Raw genomic sequence first — 25,311 nt, 5'->3', positions numbered from 1 at the left:
ATGGTTTGGTTGATGATCATTTTAGAAAAGTAAAGTTTAAGCATACATGAATAGAGTTTGTCAACTAAAAGGTAGATTTTAGAATAAGTTATAAACAAGGGAATTGATAAATCAACACTGGAGGATTACCTGAAAAGTAGGTGGAACCAAAATTAAAAAGATTTGTAAAGCAAGAGGTTGATAGACATAAATCAGATTATTTTTGGACTAGGGGAGAAAGAAAAGGGGTAACAAAAGATGTGATGCTATTTAAAGAAAATATTGGCTATAGAAATGCCAAATGCAATTTCTGTGTTGAAAGAAAGAACTGATGGTTATAACTAAGACATATGAGGCTAGCCAGTTAAGGTTAATTTAGATATGAGTGCTCTTGCTAGGAGTAACTTAGGGAGGTTAACAAATTTGAAAATATAATGGATTTCAGTGGGGTGCCCATCAAATATGATAGAGTCAGGGAGGAGAAGGAAAGAGGAGCAAAGAATTCAGGCAGAAGTTAAAAAAGAGGAGGCATCAAACGAGACAGGAGAATGGAACAGCTCCACTAGTGCAGCAGAGAGCCTAGGAATGTTCTGTGATGGAAATGTCAGAGTGAAAGTAATGTATTTAAATGCAAATAGACTAGCAGTAAATGGTAAAGTGCTGGAATTCAAAGATCAAATTAGGGAAAATGCATCTAATACTGTTGGGAGTTGAGAGGACAAAATTAACCGGAGAGAAAATCTAACATGTTCTGTCCATGGGGATCTGTGATAGGAGGGAGGGAAACATAAGACAAAGGAGATGGAGTGGCTCTCTTGGTAAAAAACAGCTTTAAATGGAAATACTGGAAGATAGTACATTCAAACTAAACATAATGAGTAGAAAGGAAGTGCATAGTGGTGTTGATAAGATTAATCTTTCGAAGAATCTTAATGAACCAGAGCAAATATACAATGATAATAATGAATGAACAATCAAGATGGTAGAAGGAGTAGTAAAACTTGCATTGATAATGGAAAATTTTAAAGAAAAGTCACGGAAACATAAGGTTTTTGAGTGTATACAGGATAGTTTCCTATAACAGTTTCTTATAACACTTTGTCAGTGAATACACCAGGATGAGACAGACTAATACACCACCATTATTATATCTTATTTTCACACATAGTAACATGGAAGTTGAGAATATCATATATGACACACCAACTGGAAAAAGTAATTACATAATTCTTCAGTCTGATTATGAGGTAACTAAGGATGTAAAAAGAACAGAGATGGAAAACACATTTGAAGAGATGTAATCCAAGGACACTTCTCAGAGCTTAATCATTTCTATGGTAATCAACTGGGATATGGAGTTCAATAGCCAGGATGAGGGCATTTTAGTAAAAGGTTCTATGAAATTAATAATGAATCAGTAGGAACATGGGTGCCTTTAGCCTTAAATACAGGAGGAATATTGAGAAAGAGGGGTGAGCAGTTCACTAACAGATCTCAAAAAGGAAGGAACTTTGTAATGTGCTGTGGAAATGTAGAAAAAACACCAGCCAGCCAGCATCTACAAGGTATAAGAGAGGAAGGAACTAGCATAGCAGGATAAGAAAGGAAGAACAGAGAAAACTTGAAAAGGGTATTGTGAATGTTGCAGGGGATGATCCAAAACTTCAATGAGTAAGTATTCAGATAAAAAGCAGCAGGATGAGCTATAAAGGATGATGTAAGGATAAGTAAGGAACAAAGCCCTCACACGAGTGAGATGAAATAGGGAGGAGGAGTCAGAAGGCACTGAAACATACCAAAAACTGAAGACATAGACAGAATACTAAGGCTCATGGTCCCGATAAAATTTCTCCATATGTGCTGGGAATATGTGCATATACACCTGAAAACCCACTTAAAACATTATTCAAGATGTTGTTGGAAAAGGATATAGCATCAAGGGAGTGGAAAAGATCAAATGTCATACCTATCTATCACAGAGGAGACCAGGAAAAGCTCTGAACTACAGACTGGCATCCCTAGTAAGTGTAGTCTGTATGATACTGGAAAAGATATTCAGAAATGAATTGCATGATTTCCTACTTATCAAAAAGTATGAAAGTAAGAGACAGCAAAATTTTAGGAAAAGGAGGTCGGTCATAAATAACAAGCCTCTTAGATTTCTACAAAGAGTTAACTTTGTTTCAGACAAAAGAAAAAGCTGGTTGGATTATCTGTATCTGGACGGTCAGAAAGCATATGACTTTGTGCCACACAGCAGCCTGGTAGAGAAGTCTGGACCCTAGGCAATAATATGAGGAAGATTCATTTGATGGATAAAAGACTTCCCTATTGGAAGGGAACAAAGGAAGTATGTTAGAAGAGCCTTCTCAAAATGGGTTGAGGTTAGCAATGGCTTGCTGCAGGTTTCTATTCCTGGGACCATTATTTTTACTGATCTGTGTAAATGACTTGCTAGAGGGACTGGACTCCTACCTGAACATGTTTATGGATGATGCCATAGTCATGAGGGAAGTGAAAAGTGAGGAAGATTGCATCAACTTATATATTGGTCTGATATAAAGTAAATGAAATCCAAATTCAAGTAAATGTCAGGTAATGAGGATGGAACAGAGTGAAAGAATGCCTCAATGTGAATATTGTCCATCAAGAAATAAAGAAATAAAGAGAGAATATAGAAGAGGAAGAATAGAAAAGAAAAAGAATTCAAAATGAGAAGAAGAAGAAGAAGAAGAAGAAGAAGAAGAAGAAGAAGAAGAGGAAGAGGAAGAAGAAGAGAAGAAAGGGAAAAGATGAAAAGAAATTTCATTATTTATCTGAAAGTCCAAAAGTAAAAGATATAGTAAGCTTAACTGAAGTAGTCTTGAAAATTCTGGAATCAGATTAAGATGTGAGAACATTACCATGAGATGCTAATTTGTCTGGATGTTGGGTAATGGTTAATGTTCCTGGACATGATGGATTCACAGGTTGCCCAGGGTTGAGCACGCAGGTTCAAATCCTGTTTGAGACAGTTGGTCCACAAACAACCAAGATATTTTTCCACCCATAGGAGTTGGTCGATAAAATAGGTACCTGGCTAAGGCTAAGATATATATACATATAGTGTTACTGAGATGGTCTTGATTAGGACCTCAGTTACCCATGCTATGTCAACTTAAAAAATAAAAAGAAAGCTAAATGGAACTCAAATTCCTACACTAATATTAGATGAAATTTAGGCAAATTTATAAAAACGATCTAGCCTGAGGAAGTTGGAAAACATATTCAATGCTCACTCTTTCTGACTGTCACAAAGCGCAAAATTCACCTTAGAGCTGTTCTTCATTTTTCATCATTTTCACTTTGTTGACTTTTCACAAACTGAACAGGGAGAAACTTTTTTTTCTATTCTCCTCATTAGCAAAACATCTGAAGCTTAGAAGAAAATCTATGATTAATCCATACTTTGTATAACTCCATCACTGTTAAACAGCTTGACATGTTGAAAACTTGATAATAATGAAAATATGATAAACTTTATCCCTGGGGATAGGGGAGAAAGAATACTTCCCACGCATTCCTCACGTGTGGTAGAAGGCGACTAAAGGGGACGGGAACGAGGGACCAGAAACCCTCCCCTCCTTGTATTTTGACTTTCTAAAAGTGGAAACAGAAGAAGGAGTCACACGGGGAGTGCTCATCCTCCTCGAAGGCTCAGACTGGGGTGTCTAAATGTGTGTGGATGTAACCAAGATGAGAAAAAAGGAGAGATAGGTAGTATGTTTGAGGAAAGGAACCTGGATGTTCAGGCTCAGAGTGAAACGAAGATGAAGGGTAAAGGGGAAGAGTGGTTTGGGAATGTCTTGGGAGTAAAGTCAGGGGCTAGTGAGAGGACAAGAGCAAGGGAAGGAGTAGCACTACTACTGAAACAGGAGTTGTGGGAGTATGTGACAGGGTGTAAGAAAGTAAATTCTAGATTGATATGGGTAAAACTGAAAGTTGATGGAGAAAGATGGGTGATTATTGGTGCATATGCACCTGGGCATGAGATGAAAGATCATGAGAGGCAAGTGTTTTGGGAGCAGCTGAATGAGTGTGTTAGTGGTTTTGATGCACAAGACTGGGTTATAGTGATGGGTGATTTGAATGCAAAGGTGAGTAATGTGGCAGTTGAGGGAATAATTGGTATACATGGGGTGTTCAGTGTTGTAAATGGAAATGGTGAAGAGCTTGTAGATCTATGTGCTGAAAAAGGACTGGTGATTAGGAATACCTGGTTTAAAAAGCGAGATATACATAAGTATACGTATGTAAGTAGGAGAGATGGCCAGAGAGCATTATTGGATTACGTTTTAATTGACAGGCGTGCGAAAGAGAGACTTTTGGATGTTAATGTGCTGAGAGGTGCAACTGGAGGGATGTCTGATCATTATCTTCTGGAGGCGAAGGTGAAGATTTGTAGGGGTTTTCAGAAAAGAAGAGAGAATGTTGGGGTGAAGAGAGTGGTGAGAGTGAGTGAGCTTGGGAAGGAGACTTGTGTGAGGAAGTACCAGGAGAGACTGAGTACAGAATGGAAAAAGGTGAGAACAAAGGAGGTAAGGGGAGTGGGGGAGGAATGGGATGTATTTAGGGAAACAGTGATGGCTTGCGCAAAAGATGCTTGTGGCATGAGAAGCGTGGGAGGTGGGTTGATTAGAAAGGGTAGTGGGTGGTGGGATTGAAGAAGTAAGATTATAAGTGAAAGAGAAGAGAGAGGCATTTGGATGATTTTTGCAGGGAAAAAATGCAAATGAGTGGGAGATGTATAAAAGAAAGAGGCAGGAGGTCAAGAGAAAGGTGCAAGAGGTGAAAAAGAGGGCAAATGAGAGTTGGGGTGAGAGGGTATCATTAAATTTCAGGGAGAATAAAAAGATGTTTTGGAAGGAGGTAAATAAACTGCGTAAGACAAGGGAGCAAATGGGAACTTCAGTGAAGGGGGCTAATGGGGAGGTGATAACAAGTAGTGGTGATGTGAGGAGATGAAGTGAGTATTTTGAAGATTTGTTGAATGTGTTCGATGATAGAGTGGCAGATATAGGGTGTTTTGGTCGAGGTGGTGTGCAAAGTGAGAGGGTTAGGGATAATGATTTGGTAAACAGAGAAGAGGTAGTAAAAGCTTTGCGGAAGATGAAAGCTGGCAAGGCAGCAGGTTTGGATGGTATTGCAGTGGAATTTACTAAAAAAGGGGGTGACTGTATTGTTGACTGGTTGGTAAGGTTATTTAATGTATGTATGATTCATGGTGAGGTGCCTGAGGATTGGCGGAATGCTTGCATAGTGCCACTGTACAAAGGCAAAGGGGATAAGAGTGAGTGCTCAAATTACAGAGGTATAAGTTTGTTGAGTATTCCTGGGAAATTATATGGGAGGGTATTGATTGAGAGGGTGAAGACATGTACAGAGCATCAGATTGGGGAAGAGCAATGTGGTTTCAGAAGTGGTAGAGGATGTGTGGATCAGGTGTTTGCTTTGAAGAATGTATGTGAGAAATACTTAGAAAAGCAAATGAATTTGTATGTAGCATTTATGGATCTGGAGAAGGCATATGAGAGAGTTGATAGAGATGCTCTGTGGAAGGTATTAAGAATATATGGTGTGGGAGGCAAGTTGTTAGAAGCAGTGAAAAGTTTTTATCGAGGATGTAAGGCATGTGTACGTATAGGAAGAGAGGAAAGTGATTGGTTCTCAGTGAATGTAGGTTTGCAGCAGGGATGTGTGATGTCTCCATGGTTGTTTAATTTGTTTATGGATGAGGTTGTTAGGGAGGTGAATGCAAGAGTTTTGGAAAGAGGGGCAAGTATGCAGTCTGTTGTGGATGAGCGAGTTTGGGAAGTGAGTCAGTTGTTGTTCGCTGATGATACAGCGCTGGTGGCTGATTCATATGAGAAACTGCAGAAGCTGGTGACTGAGTTTGGTAAAGTGTGTGAAAGAAGAAAGTTAAGAGTAAATGTGAATAAGAGCAAGGTTATTAGGTACAGTGGGGTTGAGGGTCAAGTCAACTGGGAAGTAAGTTTGAATGGAGAAAAACTGGAGGAAGTAAAGTGTTTTAGATATCCGGGAGTGGATCTGGCAGCGGATGGAACCATGGAAGCAGAAGTGAATCATAGGGTGGGGAAGGGGGTGAAAATTCTGGGAGCCTTGAAGAATGTTTGGAAGTCGAGAACATTATCTCGGAAAGCAAAAATGGGTATGTTTGAAGGAATAGTGGTTCCAACAATGTTGTATGGTTGCGAAGTGTGGGATATGGATAGAGTTGTGCACAGGAGGGTGGATGTGCTGGAAATGAGATGTTTGAGGACAATATGTGGTGTGAGGTGGTTTAATTTAGTAAGTAATGTAAGGGTAAGAGAGATGTGTGGAAATAAAAAGAGAGTGGTTGAGAGAGCAGAAGAGGGTGTTTTGAAATGGTTTGGTCTCATGGAGAGAATGAGTGAGGAAAGATTGACAAAGAGGATATATGTGTCAGAGGTGGAGGGAACGAGGAGAAGTGGGAGACCAAATTGGAGGTGGAAAGATGGAGTGAAAAAGATTTTGAGTGATCGGGGCCTGAACATGCAGGAGGGTGAAAGGCGTGCAAGGAATAGAGTGAATTGGAATGATGTGGTATACCGGGGTCGAAGTGCTGTCAATGGATTGAACCAGGGCGTGTGAAGCGTCTGGGGTAAACCATGGAAAGTTCTGTGGGGCCTGGATGTGGAAAGGGAGCTGTGGTTTTGGTGCATTATTTCATGACAGCTAGAGACTGAGTGTGAACGAATGGGGGCCTTTGTTGTCTTTTCCTAGCACTACCTCGCACACATGAGGGGGGGAGGGGGTTGTTATTCCATGTGTGGCGAGGTGGCGATGGGAATAAATAAAGGCAGACAGCATGAATTATGTACATGTGTATATATGTATATGTCTGTGTGTGTATATATGTGTACATTGAGATGTATAGGTATGTATATTTGCGTGTGTGGATGTGTATCTATATACATGTGTATGTGGGTGGGTTGGGCCATTCTTTCGTCTGTTTCCTTGCGCTACCTCACTAACTCAGGAGACAGAGACAAAGCAAATTAAATAAAATAAATAAATGATACACTTTATCCCTTCATCCCCTTGAAGTGTGTAAAACCTAGGTTCATATCCATAAAGCTAAAAGCTTAGTTTACAAGCCAGTGGCAAGGTATGTATGTCACTTATTTTCTTTCACAATACTCTAGATCAGATTCATATGAATACACAATATGGTGTTTTATCTACAAATATTTCAAAACTACATAGAGCAAATTTTTACCCTGAAAAGTAGGAAAGTCACTATCGAAGCTGCTTAATTTTGGAAGTGAAATAAACATAAAATTGTTGTGATACCTACATCAGCAAAGCTTGTTCAAAGTGGCACTAATGTGATGCAAACACCTTATCATATTTTGGATAGGGCACTGTGTTAATGCAAACACCTTATCATATTTAGAATAGAATTTTACAACCGAAAGTGATCTTATGAAGCAGGAGTAAAAATATTTTGATCTGTAAGATATCAATGCTTACTCTTACTCATCTCTTCTATCCAACCAGCAAACATGTATCAACCACTTTTAATATGACCACAATAAGACCTTTCATACCTGGCCATGGCTTCTTGGTGAATTAATCTTAACTGAGATAGTAACTGTGGACCTGACTGTATGCACCACATAACCCTTGGAGGAACAGAGTACAACAACCTGTTCTGGTCTGCAGGCCATGATTGGCTTGACTATGGCAAACAGCATGAGGATGGTGGGCACTTTAGCTGAGTGGCTTTTACTTACTTAATGAGACAAACAGATCTGGAACCATATATCTTTCGAGCTATGTCATGAACAAAATATGAAACAAAAAGACTGTAAAATACATATGGGAAACTTGGGAGATTACATAACCCAAAGTGATCCATAAGGAATTGGCCGAACACATTAACAGATTATTTGTGACATTTTAATAATGTTAACAGTAATCACTGATAATCTAGTGAATCCAATCTAATACTGACAAAATATCAGGTACGAAACAAATCCTCAGAAATGCAATGAAAAGAAAGACTGAAAATCATCAAGAAAATTTAATTAAACTGCACTTATAATTCATACATCAACTTTCATATAAAAATGTGCAATCAATTAACTGCTGCCACCAAACCATAAAGCAATGAGATTCCACAAAAGAATAATACTAATTAATGAGTGTTTAGTAAGCAGAAAATAATAGTAACAAAAAATCTAACTGACCTCTTTTAGTGCGACAACACCAATGATCCTGCCAATTGCTGTGACATAGGCATGATTGAGACCCAGCATAGAAAACAATGAGTGGACCTGTAGAAGTAATGTTCAACAAATTTAATAGCCAATAAATATATTCCATGGACAGGGATATCATGTAAAGAAACTAGTATCACATATAGAGAAGATAAATCAGTTTTTTCATACTTGGTCACTATTTCCTGGCAGGCATTAGTGAGGTAGCACCAGGAACAGACAAAAAAAAACATCAGTCCACATTCATTCTCTAGCTGTCATGTATAACGCAATGAAACCATGGCTCCCTATCCATATGCTTTACATGCCCAAGTTCAGTTCACTGACTGCATGTTGACCCAAGATATATTCATTCTTGACATTATTCAGGTATGTGTTATTAAAAACAGAGCTCAACTGTAAAAGATGAGGCACGTGATACTCTAATTGTTATACAACACTCATTTTGGGTTTCTCATGCTTGAAGCATTGTTTCTTAGCAGATAATCACTTGGACTCTTTCAAAATGAGCCCAAGTTTAAGAAGAGAATTATGAACTTAAATGCTGACTAACCTCTGAAGTATTCTTAAAACTGTACCTGTCATTCATTAGTACCTGCATTACAGTAACAGCAAGAGGACTAAACAGCATTTATGTAGGGAGAGACAAACATAAATAATCTGACATAACTCCAAGGATATTCCTACCTACATCATTAAAGTCTGTAAGCATAATATTAAACCTGATGAAGATAAGAGGTTTAACTTCTATAACAACCCCATAAACAAAAGCAGTAAAATGCATGCACTGGATAGCTATCATTACACAATAATTGGCAGAAATCTGACAAAGTAAAAATGTTCACATCTGTGAACGGGGAGCGGGGAGTGCTCATCCTCCTCGAAGGCTCAGAGTGGGGTGCCTAAATGTGTGTGGATGTAACCAAGATGTGAAAAAAGGAGAGATAGGTAGTATGTTTGAGGAAAGGAACCTGGATGTTTTGGCTCTGAGTGAAACGAAGCTCAAGGGTAAAGGGGAAGAGTGGTTTGGGAATGTCTGGGGAGTAAAGTCAGGGGTTAGTGAGAGGACAAGAGCAAGGGAAGGAGTAGCAATACTCCTGAAACAGGAGTTGTGGGAGTATGTGATAGAGTGTAAGAAAGTAAATTCTCGATTAATATGGGTAAAACTGAAAGTTGATGGAGAGAGGTGGGTGATTATTGGTGCATATGCACCTGGGCATGAGAAGAAAGATCAAGAGAGGCAAGTGTTTTGAGAGCAGCTGAATGAGTGTGTTAGTGGTTTTGATGCAATAGACCGGGTTATAGTGATGGGTGATTTGAATGCAAAGGTGAGTAATGTGGCAGTTGAGGGAATAATTGGTATACATGGGGTGTTCAGTGTTGTAAATGGAAATGGTGAAGAGCTTGTAGATTTATGTGCTGAAAAAGGACTGATGATTGGGAATACCTGGTTTAAAAAGCGAGATATACATAAGTATACTTATGTAAGTAGGAGAGATGGCCAGAGAGCGTTATTGGATTACGTGTTAATTGACAGGCGTGCGAAAGAGAGACTTTTGGATGCTAATGTGCTGAGAGGTGCAACTGGAGGGATGTCTGATCATTATCTTGTGGAGGCTAAGGTGAAGATTTGTATGGGTTTTCAGAAAAGAAGAATGAATGTTGGGGTGAAGAGGGTGGTGAGAGTAAGTGAGCTTGAGAAGGAGACCTGTGTGAGGAAGTACCAGGAGAGACTGAGTACAGAATGGAAAAAGGTGAGAACAATGGAAGTAAGGGGAGTGGGGGAGGAATGGGATGTATTTAGGGAATCAGTGATGGATTGCACAAAAGATGCTTGTGGCATGAGAAGAGTGGGAGGTGGGTTGATTAGAAAGGGTAGTGAGTGGTGGGATGAAGAAGTAAGAGTATTAGTGAAAGAGAAGAGAGAGGCATTTGGACGATTTTTGCAGGGAAAAAATGCAATTGAGTGGGAGATGTATAAAAGAAAGAGACAGGAGGTCAAGAGAAAGGTGCAAGAGGTGAAAAAAAGGGCAAATGAGAGTTGGGGTGAGAGAGTATCATTAAATTTTAGGGAGAATAAAAAGATGTTCTGGAAGGAGGTAAATAAAGTGCGTAAGACAAGGGAGCAAATGGGAACTTCAGTGAAGGGCGCAAATGGGGAGGTGATAACAAGTAGTGGTGATGTGAGAAGGAGATGGAGTGAGTATTTTGAAGGTTTGTTGAATGTGTTTGATGATAGAGTGGCAGATATAGGGTGTTTTGGTCGAGGTGGTGTGCAAAGTGAGAGGGTTAGGGAAAATGATTTGTTAAACAGAGAAGAGGTAGTGAAAGCTTTGCGGAAGATGAAAGCCGGCAAGGCAGCAGGTTTGGATGGTATTGCAGTGGAATTTATTAAAAAAGGGGGTGACTGTATTGTTGACTGGTTGGTAAGGTTATTTAATGTATGTATGACTCATGGTGAGGTGCCTGAGGATTGGCGGAATGCGTGCATAGTGCCATTGTACAAAGGCAAAGGGGATAAGAGTGAGTGCTCAAATTACAGAGGTATAAGTTTGTTGAGTATTCCTGGTAAATTATATGGGAGGGTATTGATTGAGAGGGTGAAGGCATGTACAGAGCATCAGATTGGGGAAGAGCAGTGTGGTTTCAGAAGTGGTAGAGGATGTGTGGATCAGGTGTTTGCTTTGAAGAATGTATGTGAGAAATACTTAGAAAAGCAAATGGATTTGTATGTAGCATTTATGGATCTGGAGAAGGCATATGATAGAGTTGATAGAGATGCTCTGTGGAAGGTATTAAGAATATATGGTGTGGGAGGAAAGTTGTTAGAAGCAGTGAAAAGTTTTTATCGAGGATGTAAGGCATGTGTACGTGTAGGAAGAGAGGAAAGTGATTGGTTCTCAGTGAATGTAGGTTTGCGGCAGGGGTGTGTGATGTCTCCATGGTTGTTTAATTTGTTTATGGATGGGGTTGTTAGGGAGGTAAATGCAAGAGTTTTGGAAAGAGGGGCAAGTATGAAGTCTGTTGGGGATGAGAGAGCTTGGGAAGTGAGTCAGTTGTTGTTCGCTGATGATACAGCGCTGGTGGCTGATTCATGTGAGAAACTGCAGAAGCTGGTGACTGAGTTTGGTAAAGTGTGTGAAAGAAGAAAGTTAAGAGTAAATGTGAATAAGAGCAAGGTTATTAGGTACAGTAGGGTTGAGGGTCAAGTCAATTGGGAGGTGAGTTTGAATGGAGAAAAACTGGAGGAAGTGAAGTGTTTTAGATATCTGGGAGTGGATCTGGCAGCGGATGGAACCATGGAAGCGGAAGTGGATCATAGGGTGGGGGAGGGGGCGAAAATTCTGGGGGCCTTGAAGAATGTGTGGAAGTCGAGAACATTATCTCGGAAAGCAAAAATGGGTATGTTTGAAGGAGTAGTGGTTCCAACAATGTTGTATGGTTGTGAGGTGTGGGCTATGGATAGAGTTGTGCGCAGGAGGATGGATGTGCTGGAAATGAGATGTTTGAGGACAATGTGTGGTGTGAGGTGGTTTGATCGAGTGAGTAACGTAAGGGTAAGAGAGATGTGTGGAAATAAAAAGAGCGTGGTTGAGAGAGCAGAAGAGGGTGTTTTGAAGTGGTTTGGGCACATGGAGAGGATGAGTGAGGAAAGATTGACCAAGAGGATATATGTGTCGGAGGTGGAGGGAACAAGGAGAAGAGGGAGACCAAATTGGAGGTGGAAAGATGGAGTGAAAAAGATTTTGTGTGATCGGGGCCTGAACATGCAGGAGGGTGAAAGGAGGGCAAGGAATAAAGTGAATTGGAGCGATGTGGTATACCGGGGTTGACGTGCTGTCAGTGGATTGAATCAAGGCATGTGAAGCGTCTGGGGTAAGCTATGGAAACCTGTGTAGGTATGTATATTTGCGTGTGTGGACGTATGTATATACATGTGTATGGGGGGGGTTGGGCCATTTCTTTCGTCTGTTTCCTTGCGCTACCTCGCAAACGCGGGAGACAGCGACAAAGTATAATAAATAAAAATAATAACTGTCAGCAAATGCAGTTTGTCTCTCTTCACCCTGTTCATCATGTTCATGTTCACTATGGAGGAAGATACAAGAAAACTCATGTCCACTTCACCCTTTACAAACCTTGATTAACTTCAAATGCCAGCTTCACTACATTAATTTAAAGTAGGTGAAAAGATACCATAACTATATCCTTGTCTTCAATTTACCCTTATCTTTGCCACATCCTAGATACCACTGCCCTTTAGCCTGACTATTACAGTTCTGGGTTAAAGGCTATCATCAACACATCATGATCTTCACTCCACCCTTAGCTTCACTAAATGCTTATGAGTCATATAAAAGGCATCTTCACTACACCCTTACCTTCACTTACCTTTATCTTCTCAACACATAGATCAGGTCTAAGACCATCTTCATTACACTCTCATACCCACTTCAATCCTATCTTTGCAACACATGGCCCTCATGGGCTAGGTTAAACGTTTTTTTTTTTTTTTTTTTTTTTTTGCTGTCTCCCGCGTTTGCGAGGTAACGCAAGGAAACAGACGAAAGAAATGGCCCAACCCACCCCCATACACATGTATATACATACGTCCACACACACACATATACATACCTACACAGCTTTCCATGGTTTACCCCAGACGCTTCACATGCCTTGATTCAATCCACTGACAGCACGTCAGCCCCGGTATACCACATCGCTCCAATTCACTCTATTCCTTGCCCTCCTTTCACCCTCCTGCATGTTCAGGCCCCGATCACTCAAAATCTTTTTCATTCCATCTTTCCACCTCCAATTTGGTCTCCCTCTTCTCCTTGTTCCCTCCACCTCCGACACATATATTCTCTTGGTCAATCTTTCCTCACTCATTCTCTCCATGTGCCCGAACCATTTCAAAACACCCTCTTCTGCTCTCTCAACCACGCTCTTTTTATTTCCACACATCTCTCTTACCCTTACGTTACTTACTCGATCAAACCACCTCACACCACACATTGTCCTCAAACATCTCATTTCCAGCACATCCATCCTCCTGCGCACAACTCTATCCATAGCCCACGCTTCGCAACCATACAACATTGTTGGAACCACTATTCCTTCAAACATACCCATTTTTGCTTTCCGAGATAATGTTCTCGACTTCCACACATTCTTCAAGGCTCCCAGAATTTTCGCCCCCTCCCCCACCCTATGATCCACTTCCACTTCCATGGTTCCATCCGCTGCCAGATCCACTCCCAGATATCTAAAACACTTCACTTCCTCCATTTTTTCTCCATTCAAACTCACCTCCCAATTGACTTGACCCTCAACCCTACTGCACCTAATAACCTTGCTCTTATTCACATTTACTCTTAACTTTCTTCTTTCACACACTTTACCAAACTCAGTCACCAGCTTCTGCAGTTTCTCACATGAATCAGCCACCAGCGCTGTATCATCAGCGAACAACAACTGACTCACTTCCCAAGCTCTCTCATCCCCAACAGACTTCATACTTGCCCCTCTTTCCAAAACTCTTGCATTCACCTCCCTAACCACCCAATCCATAAACAAATCAAACAACCATGGAGACATCACACACCCCTGCCGCAAACCTACATTCACTGAGAACCAATCACTTTCCTCTCTTCCTATACATACACATGCCTTACATCCTCGATAAAAACTTTTCACTGCTTCTAACAACTTGCCTCCCACACCATATATTCTTAATACCTTCCACAAAGCATCTCTATCAACTCTATCATATGCCTTCTCCAGATCCATAAATGCTACATACAAATCCATTTGCTTTTCTAAGTATTTCTCACATACATTCTTCAAAGCAAACACCTGATCCACACATCCTCTACCACTTCTGAAACCACGTATCTTCAATAAATAAACAAGATTAGGGTGCTGATTGCTAGGAAAAATATAAAATTGTGTAAAAGAAAGCAAAAACATTATAATTTGATAACATATTAATTGATAGGCATGTAAAAGAGAGTTGGATGTAAATGTACTGAGGGGGCAGCTGGTGGGATGTCTAATCCCTTTCTTGTGAAAGCAAGGGTGAAGATTTGTTGAAGTTTTAGGAAAAGAGGAAACATGTCACTGAGAAGAGAGTGGTGAAAGTAAGCTTGGATAAAGAGTCTTGTGTGGAATACCAGAAGAGATTGTGTGTAGAATGGCAAATGGTGAGAGTAAATCAAGCATAGGGAGTGGGGTGAGGAATGGAAGGTATTTAGGGAAGAAGTGCTGTGCAGAGGAGGGTGGGTGTGTTGGAAATGAAATGTGTGAAGTGGTTTGATTGAGCAAATAATGAAAGGGTAAAAGATAGGTGCAGTAATAAAAAGATTATGGTTGAGAGAGCTAAAAAGAGTGGGCTGAAATGGATTGGACAAATGGATAGAATAAGAGAAGAAAGGTTGACAAAGAAGGTATTTGTCAAAAGTACAGGGAACAAGGAAAATGGGGATACCAACTCATAGATGGAAGGATGAAGTAAAAAATATTTTAAGCAACAGGGGCCTGACCATGCAGGAGGGTGAAAGGCTTACACAGAATAGAATGAACTGGAATGATATGGTGTTCATGAGTTGACATGCTGTCAGTAGACTCTGGGGTAAACAATGGAAAGATATATGGGTCATGGTTTTGGATGGGGAGCTATGGTTTCGTTGCATTAAACATGGCAGCCAGAGAATGGATGTAAGTGGATGCAACCGTTCTTCATCTGTTCCTGGCACTACCTCACTGATACATGAAAAAGTGATCATGCACAGAAAAATTAAGATTATGAAACTGAGCAAAAATAAAGAATATTGTATAATCAAAGAAGAAATTGCTTCCTCATGAGTTCAGCTGCAGTCAGCTGTTCTAACAGATCAGAGCACCTGACATAATGACTTGTTCTTATATGTATACGTATTTTATTGTATACGTATATTAATGTTCATGTTGTACTTATGGTTCCTGTAGTTTATTGCTAAATGTAATAGCATAATATGTAAAACATTATCTAAGACAAATAAACTAAAAGCAAAAATAGAGAATGGTGTAATCAAAGAAGGAAATGCTCTTTCATGAATAGTTCAGCTGAGGGTGGCCATTGTAACAGTGCGGGCACATGGCTATCATCATGACACAATTTTGTAAGTACATATGTATTCATTTATGTTCATCTTACACTTTTTGATTTACTTAATTCACTGCAAAAAGTAATAGAACAGTTCATAAAACAGCTATCAAGACTAAAAAGATTAACAAAAATACAGAATGTTATCATGTCATTGAAGAAAAGGTTGCTCATGGTGAGTTCAGCCATGGTTGGTGCTTGTAACAGTGTGGCCACACAGCAAATGTAGTGACTCATTTTCTTATGTATGCTTATGTATACCTTACACTTATGGTTCATCTAATTTACTGCGATTGTAATATAACAATAGCTAAAACAGTAATTAAGACTAAGAAATAAAGCATACACAAAGAATTTTATTTAATAATCACCAGTAATTCTATATCATTTGAGCTTGCCGTAGAGCCTCTATCAGGTACAGTATAGTACAGTATACTCGCAGGGTCAGTGTCTTTTTGCAGTTGAACAAAATGATTTTCCAGTGACCTTTTCTATCCAGACTACTTTTAATATTTTGAGCCCTCATTATGGATCCCATGAAAAGATCAATCCCTTATGACAAATTCAGCTCTGAAAACTGGGAGCATGTTACACTCACTGTTCTCAAGAAAGCAGCAATTATATCAAAGCTTGATAAAGAGCCCTAGGTAAAAAAAAAAAAAATTAAATGTGTGCTGAATATGGTGTCAATACATTCACCATCTATGACTTAAAGACCCACAAATATTAAGATTTTGTACTGAAACTGGTTCCATGGCTCCACTTGAGGAATGCATTCTTTTATTTATTAGTTTATCATAATGAAACAGCATCTCAACACAAAATCAATACTGAAAGGGTCTATAACAGAAAAGAAAAATATCTTATACTTGCCACATGCACATACAGCACTGCACCCCAAAATGCTTTAGGACCAATGTCTATAAAACTATTAGTCCCGCACCTGCCATCAGCCTATCTATACGCTTAACCCATCCTATAGTATTAGCGTACTTATTTGGATTAATGAAGAATCTACAGTTCAGCTATTGTTTCATTACAGTGATGTTTTCTTTATATCTTAGTGCTGCAGATAAAAATCCCTCCCTTATGCAATTTTCACTGAAGTGCTCCAAATGACATACCTTTATATTTCCAATTCTTTAGATATGAATATAAGTAAATAAACAACATATTCTGTTACATATGTAATCATTTTTGAAAATTCATTCCTGTATTCCTTACTGTTTAAACAAATGCTAACCTAACTATACTTGATAAAGAAATGAAATATCTTTTTTAAATTTTTCTCTCCAAAACGAATGATTATATGAGAGCTGTGATTTAAATGTGAAAGCCCTACCTATGAATCCAGGATTTTTTTCACCTTACTTCTTTTTTCTCTACCTACTTGGCTTTAAGTTCTCAGAGATTATGATACCCAAGGCTTTTCCTCATTTACCTTTAGTGTTAAGTTGCTTAAGTCTTAAGTGAACTTCCAAATGATGAGGGTGGTTTGGGGCTGGACACAAAAGCCCTTTGTGTTGAGCCAATTTTTCGCACTAAGGTCATGGTGCTGACCCTGAGTGAGTATCAGTGCGTGGTCAGCTCATGTTTAGAGACCAGAAGTGAAGGACCAACGGCATTACCTGCCTGTTCACCTGGTATTTGTAAGTACTGAGTTGTACCTTGAATCATCTTAAGGTTGATTATGAATTATTGCTTATATGGAGATGTGCCTTTCAATGATATGCATCTTGAGAGGTAATGTTAGATGTTTTTCTTACAGTGTTCCTTACAGTGTTCCAAGATTTACTGAGGCTAGATTACACCAGAGACAATTGTTCCACCCATATGGGACATAGTAGCCCAATAAAGCAGTCATAGAACTGAGAAAGAGGTTTTGTTAGCCTAAGGCAATTTTACTAGCTGTGCGATCACGAGTTCATTGAGAGCACAGTTACTGCTTGTAAACATCAAACATATGATATAGTCAATAACTGCATAGCTGATTAACTATCTGTACATATAAAGTTAAGAGTAAATGTGAATAAGAGCAAGGTTATTAGGTACAGTAGGGTTGAGGGTCAAGTCAATTGGGAGGTGAGTTTGAATGGAGAAAAACTGGAGGAAGTGAAGTGTTTTAGATATCTGGGAGTGGATCTGGCAGCGGATGGAACCATGGAAGCGGAAGTGGATCATAGGGTGGGGGAGGGGGCGAAAATTCTGGGGGCCTTGAAGAATGTGTGGAAGTCGAGAACATTATCTCGGAAAGCAAAAATGGGTATGTTTGAAGGAATAGTGGTTCCAACAATGATGTATGGTTGCGAGGCGTGGGCTATGGATAGAGTTGTGCGCAGGAGGATGGATGTGCTGGAAATGAGATGTTTGAGGACAATGTGTGGTGTGAGGTGGTTTGATCGAGTGAGTAACGTAAGGGTAAGAGAGATGTGTGGAAATAAAAAGAGCGTGGTTGAGAGAGCAGAAGAGGGTGTTTTGAAGTGGTTTGGGCACATGGAGAGGATGAGTGAGGAAAGATTGACCAAGAGGATATATGTGTCGGAGGTGGAGGGAACAAGGAGAAGAGGGAGACCAAATTGGAGGTGGAAAGATGGAGTGAAAAAGATTTTGTGTGATCGGGGCCTGAACATGCAGGGGGGTGAAAGGAGGGCAAGGAATAGAGTGAATTGGAGCGATGTGGTATACCGGGGCTGACGTGCTGTCAGTGGATTGAATCAAGGCATGTGAAGCGTCTGGGGTAAACCATGGAAAGCTGTGTAGGTATGTATATTTGCATGTGTGGACGTATGCATATACATGTGTATGGGGGGGGGTTGGGCCATTTCTTTCGTCTGTTTCCTTGCGCTACCTCGCAAACGCGGGAGACAGCGACAAAGTATAAAAAAAAAAAAACATATAAATAGCAAACTTACATCTACTACTGTTGCTGCTGTGTGTTCACTTAAGCTTCTGTGAGTACAAAAAAGGGTACAGATAGACTAATCGAGAACAAGATGATGGACAGATGATAAATAACATACAAAATGTAATGATACTATACTGAATTTTTGTTCTCATCTCATGACTGTACCAATTATCCAGTCTCCCAGGCTAAACTTACTTTAAGGAGTGAAGTTCTCTCAACGAGCTGGAAAGGTGCAGGATCAATGTGACATTTGCTAAAATCAACCTCCTTGTTCAGCTCCTCCTCTTCCCACCGTCGCTGCTCCTCGAGGGTCATCTCTACTATCCTCTCCATTGGCTGGAACAGAATAGCAAATAAAATTCAATCTATCATTAAGAAAATTGAGTTTAATGCCAGACAGACATGAATCATCTCACACCCTCCAGTCACCATGAATGGACAATCAGTCTCACTGGATAAAACACAAACCATTCTAGGCATCACATAGGAACCATGAATGGACAATCACCCCCACTGGACAAAACACCAACCATTCAAAGCATTACATAAGACACACATGACAATCACTCCCTACACCAATAACATCAACACAAAAGCAACACAAACTAAAGGCACATAAAATACTAACTGACATGAGATCTGGACAAATAACAGAATCACTCAGCATCCTTTACAAACAATTCATATGCTCCTCTCTTAACTACATCCTGCCTGCTGGTGTTTTGTTGTTTCAAGAGCAAATGTAACAAAGTTGCAATCCATACAAAAGAGTGTACTTTAAACAATCATTTGCTGTCTAGCAACTACTCAACACTTACACAATGAAACAAAGATCCTCCCAGTACAGTCCCACCATAACATGCTCAGCACTCAATTCTATACAACAGCATAAGACCCCTCCCTCCTAAAACACTCCATAACTAACCCCTAACCCCCAAGTAAAATGCTTACCCTGCCTCATGCATCAACAACCTCTACTCAGAGATCCACCTAACAAACATAATGCAGGCAAAACAAATATGATATAAACTGACAAGCACTAAACAACCATTTTCTCAATTCATTCCCAAACACCCAACCCACCAACTCCCAAGACAAACACAAGTCACACCTTTCTATCTGTGCCTTGGACATAACCCCTCCCTACAATATTGAAAACATGATTTTAACATATCCCAAAACCCTTCACATCCACAGTGCAACTTCTACGATAAAGACAGCTAGTACTTAAAACTCTATTGCCCTGCATTTTCCGCACATAGGCACACATATAGCATCGCTACACTTTTATGACCTATGGTCTCAACCAGTGGAGGTGGCTAGCTTTCTGAGCACTGCAGGAGTCACATAAAGATAGATGGGACTGCTGAGGCAGGAAGTATATATATATATACATATATATATATATATATATATATATATATATATATATATATATATATATATATATATATATATATAAACATATATATAATTTTCCAAAAGAAAGATCAGAGAAGGGGGCCAGGTGAGGATATTCACTCAAAGGCCCAGTTCTCTGTTCTTAACTCTACCTCGCTAACATGGGATATGGCGAATAGTTTGAAAGAAAGATATATATACATATATATATATATATATATATATATATATATATATATATATATATATATATATATATATATATATTTTTTTTTTTTTGGCTTTGTCGCTGTCTCCCGCGTTTGCGAGGTAGCGCAAGGAAACAGACGAAAGAAATGGCCCAACCCACCCCCATACACATGTATATACATACGTCCACACACGCAAATATACATACCTACACAGCTTTCCATGGTTTACCCCAGACGCTTCACATGCCTTGATTCAATCCACTGACAGCACGTCACCCCCGGTATACCACATCGCTCCAATTCACTCTATTCCTTGCCCTCCTTTCACCCTCCTGCATGTTCAGGCCCCGATCACACAAAATCTTTTTCACTCCATCTTTCCACCTCCAATTTCGTCTCCCTCTTCTCCTTGTTCCCTCCACCTCCGACACATATATCCTCTTGGTCAATCTTTCCTCACTCATTCTCTCCATGTGCCCAAACCATTTCAAAACACCCTCTTCTGCTCTCGCAACCACGCTCTTTTTATTTCCACACATCTCTCTTACCCTTACGTTACTTACTCGATCAAACCACCTCACACCACACATTGTCCTCAAACATCTCATTTCCAGCACATCCATCCTCCTGCGCACAACTCTATCCATAGCCCACGCCTCGCAACCATACAACATTGTTGGAACCACTATTCCTTCAAACATACCCATTTTTGCTTTCCGAGATAATGTTCTCGACTTCCAAACATTCTTCAAGGCTCCCAGAATTTTCGTCCCCTCCCCCACCCTATGATCCACTTCCGCTTCCATGGTTCCATCCGCTGCCAGATCCACTCCCAGATATCTAAAACACTTCACTTCCTCCAGTTTTTCTCCATTCAAACTCACCTCCCAATTGACTTGACCCTCAACCCTACTGTACCTAATAACCTTGCTCTTATTCACATTTACTCTTAACTTTCTTCTTTCACACACTTTACCAAACTCAGTCACCAGCTTCTGCAGTTTCTCACATGAATCAGCCACCAGCGCTGTATCATCAGCGAACAACAACTGACTCACTTCCCAAGCTCTCTCATCCCAAACAGACTTCATACTTGCCCCTCTTTCCAAAACTCTTGCATTCACCTCCCTAACCACCCCATCCATAAACAAATCAAACAACCATGGAGACATCACACACCCCTGCCGCAAACCTACATTCACTGAGAACCAATCACTTTCCTCTCTTCCTATACATACACATGCCTTACATCCTCGATAAAAACTTTTCACTGCTTCTAACAACTTGCCTCCCACACCATATATTCTTAATACCTTCCACAAAGCATCTCTATCAACTCTATCATATGCCTTCTCCAGATCCATAAATGCTACATACAAATCCATTTGCTTTTCTAAGTATTTCTCACATCCATTCTTCAAAGCAAACACCTGATCCACACATCCTCTACCACTTCTGAAACCACACTGCTCTTCCCCAATCTGATGCTCTGTACATGCTTTCACCCTCTCAATCAATACCCTCCCATATAATTTACCAGGAATACTCAACAAACTTATACCTCTGTAATTTGAGCACTCACTCTTATCCCCTTTGCCTTTGTACAATGGCACTATGCACGCATTCCGCCAATCCTCAGGCACCTCACCATGAGTCATACATACATTAAATAACCTTACCAACCAGTCAACAATACAGTCACCCCCTTTTTTAATAAATTCCACTGCAATACCATCCAAACCTGCTGCCTTGCCGGCTTTCATCATCCGCAAAGCTTTTACTACCTCTTCTCTGTTTACCAAATCATTTTCCCTAACCCTCTCACTTTGCACACCACCTCGACCAAAACACCCTATATCTGCCACTCTATCATCAAACACATTCAACAAACCTTCAAAATACTCACTCCATCTCCTTCTCACATCACCACTACTTGTTATCACCTCCCCATTTGCGCCCTTCACTGAAGTTCCCATTTGCTCCCTTGTATGTAGCAATTATGGACTTGGAGAAGGAATATGATAGGGTTGATAGAGATGCTCTGTGGAAGGTATTAAGAGTATATGGTGTGGGAAGTAAGTTGCTAGAAGCACTGAATTTTTTTCATCAAGGATGTAAGGCATGTATATGAGTAGGAAGAGAGGAAAGTGATTGGTTACCAGTGAATGTCAGTTTGTGGCAGGGGTGCGTGATGTCTCCATGGTTGTTAATTTGTTTATGGATGGGGTTGTTAGGGTCGCAATCGCTCAAAATCTTTTTCACTCCATCTTTCCACCTCCAATTTGGTTTTCCACTTCTCCTCATTCCCCCCACCTCTGACACATATATCCTCTTTGTTAATCTTTCCTCACTTATTCTCTCTAAGTGACCAAACCATTTCAATACACCTTCTTCTGCTCTCTCAACCACACTCTTTTTATTTCCACACATCTTTCTTACCCTTTTATTACTTACTTGATCAAACCACCTCACACCACATAATGCCCTCAAACATTTCATTTCCAACACATCCACCCTCCTCCGCACAACCCTATCTATAGCCCATGCCTCGCAACCATATAGCATTGTTGGAACCACTATTCCTTCGAACATAACCATTTTTGCTCTCTGAGCTAACGTTCTCACCTTCCACACATTTTTCAATGCTCCCAGAACCTTTGCCCCCTCCCCCATCCTGTGACTCACTTTCGCTTCCACGGTGCCATCTGCTAATAAATCCACTCCTAGATATCAAAAACACTTCACTTCCTCCAGTACTTCTCCATTCAAACTTACCTCTCAATTAACTTGTCCCTCAACCCTACTGAAGCTAATAACCTTGCTCATATTCACATCTATCTCAGCTTTCTTCTTTCATGCTACCAAACTCATTCACATTTACTCTCAGCTTTCTTCTTTCACACTACCAAACTCATGCACCAATTCTGCAGTTTCTTACCTGAATCAGCCACCAGCACAGTATCATCTGCGATGATTCATTTCCCAAGCCCTCTCATCCACAACAGACTGCATATTTGCCCCTCTCACCAAAACTCTTGCATTCATCTACCTAACAATCCCATCCATCAGCAAATTAAACAACCATGGAGACATTCTCTGGGATCCAATTACTTTCCTCTCTTCCTACTCATACACATGCCTTACAACGAACCTCCCAAACCATATACTCTTAATACCTTCCACAGAGCATCTCTATCAGCTTTATAATATGCCTTCTCCAGATCCATTAATGCTACACACAAATCCAAGTGTTTTTCTAGGTATTTCTCACATATGTTCTTCAAAGCAAACACCTGATCCACACATCCTCTACCACTTCTGAAACCACAAGCTCTTCCCCAGTCTGATGCTCTGTACATGCCTTTAACCTCTCAATCAATACCCTCCCATATAGTTTCCCAGGAATACTCAACAAACTTATACCTCCGTAATATATATATATTCTATCTTATTTCTTATTTATCATACTTTGTCGCTGTCTCCCGTGTTAGCGAGGTAGCGAAAGGAAACAGACAAAAGAATGGCCCAACCCACTCACATACACATGTATATACATACACGTCCACACACGCACATATACATACCTACACATTTCAACGTATACATACATATACATACAATAACATATACATATATACACATGTACATAATTCATACTTGCTGCCTTTATTCATTCCCGTCGCCACCCAGCCACACATGAAATGACAACCCCCCTTCCCCCGCATGCATGCAAGGTAGCACTAGGAAAAGAGAACAAATGCCACATTCATTCACACTCAGTCTCTAGCTGTCATGGATAATGCATCGAAACCACAGCTCCCTTTCCACATCCAGGCCCCACACAACTTTCCATGGCTTACCCCAGACCCTTCACATGCCTTGGTTCAATCCACTGACAGCATGTCGACCCCGGTATACTACATCGTTCCAATTCACTCTATTCCTTGTACGCCTTTAACCCTCCTGCATGTTCAGGCATCAATCAGTCAAAATCTTCTTCACTACAACTTTACACCTCCAATTTGGTCTCCCACTCCCACTTCCACTTCCCTCCACCTTTGACACATATATCCTCTTGGTCAATATTTCCCCACTCATTCTCTCCATGAGACCAAACCATTTCAAAACACCCTCTTCTGCTCTCTCATCACAGTCTTTTTGTTACCACACATCTCTCCCACCCTTTCATTACTTAATCAAACCACCTCACACCATATATTGTCCTCAACCATTTCCAATACATCCACCCTCCTCCACACAACTATATCTATAGCCCATGCCTTGAAACCATATAACATTGTTGGAACCACTATTCCTTCAAACATACCCATTTTTGCTTTCCGAGATAATGTTCTCGCCTTCCACACATTTTCAATGCTCCCAGAACTTTTGCCACCTCCCCCACCCTGTGACTCACTTCCACTGCCATGGTTCCATCCGCTTCCAAATATATATATATATATATAGGAGGGTATTGATTGAGAGGGTGGAGGCATGTACAGAGCATCAAATTGGGGAAGAGCAATGTAGTTTCATAAGTGGTAGAGGATGTGTGGATAAGGTGTTTGCTTTGAAGAATGTATGTAAGAAATACTTCAAAAAACAAATGGATCTGTATGTAGCATTTATGGATCTGGAGAAGGCATATGTGGAAGGTAATAAGAATATATGGTGTGGGAGGCAAGTTGTCAGAAGCAGTGAAAAGTTTTTATCGAGGATGTAAGGCATGAGTAAGAGTAGGAAGAGAGGAAAGTGATTGGTTCTCCGTGAATGTCGGTTTGCAGCAGGGGTGCATGATGTCTCTAAGGTTGTTTAATTTGTTTATGGATGGGGTTGTTAGGGAGGTGAATGCAAGAGTTTTGGAGAAGAGGGCAAGTATGCATTCTGTTCTAGATGAGAGGGCTTGGGAAGTGAGTCAGTTGTTGTTCGCTGATGATACAGCGCTGGTGGCTGATTCATGTGAGAAACTGCAGAAGCTGGTGACTGACTTTGGTAAAGTGTGTGAAAGAATAAAGTTAAGAGTAAATGTGAATAAGAGCAAGGTTATTAGGTACAGTAGGGTTCAGGGTCAAGTCAACTGGGAGGTAAGTTTGAAGGGAGAAAAATTGGATGAAGTAAAGTGTTTCAGATATCTGGGAGTGGATCTGGCAGCAGATGGAACCATGGAAGCGGAAGTGAAGGGTGGGGGAGGGGGCGAAAATCCTGGGAGCCTTGAAAAATATGTGGAAGTCGAGAACATTATCTCCGAAAGCAAAAATGGGTATGTTTGAAGGAATAGTGGTTCCAACAATGTTGTATGGTTACGAAGCGTGGGCTATGGATAGAGTTGTGTGCAGGAGGGTGGATGTGCTGGAAATGAGATGTTTGAGGACAATATGTGGTGTG

The 25,311-nt window shown here is 40.3% G+C and overlaps 1 protein-coding gene across 14 annotated transcripts in view; it reads right to left on the bottom strand.

Annotated features, from left to right (window-relative positions):
* Positions 1-25,311, bottom strand: part of LOC139761747 (chloride channel protein 2-like) — a 618,856-nt gene that overhangs the window by 94,450 nt on the left and 499,095 nt on the right. For all 14 annotated transcript variants that reach the window (XM_071686178.1, XM_071686169.1, XM_071686168.1 and 11 more), the window contains 2 exons: positions 18,530-18,670; positions 8,253-8,339 (listed from right to left, as the gene is read on the bottom strand). In XM_071686178.1, the coding sequence (XP_071542279.1) occupies positions 8,253-8,339; positions 18,530-18,670 (228 nt within the window). The remainder of the gene's footprint in view (positions 1-8,252; positions 8,340-18,529; positions 18,671-25,311) is intronic.

Source organism: Panulirus ornatus, chromosome 41 (assembly GCF_036320965.1).
Source record: "Panulirus ornatus isolate Po-2019 chromosome 41, ASM3632096v1, whole genome shotgun sequence".
NCBI lineage: Eukaryota > Metazoa > Arthropoda > Malacostraca > Decapoda > Palinuridae > Panulirus > Panulirus ornatus.
The sequence above is the reverse complement of the archived record's forward strand: the minus strand, read 5'-3'. Positions and strand labels throughout refer to the sequence as shown.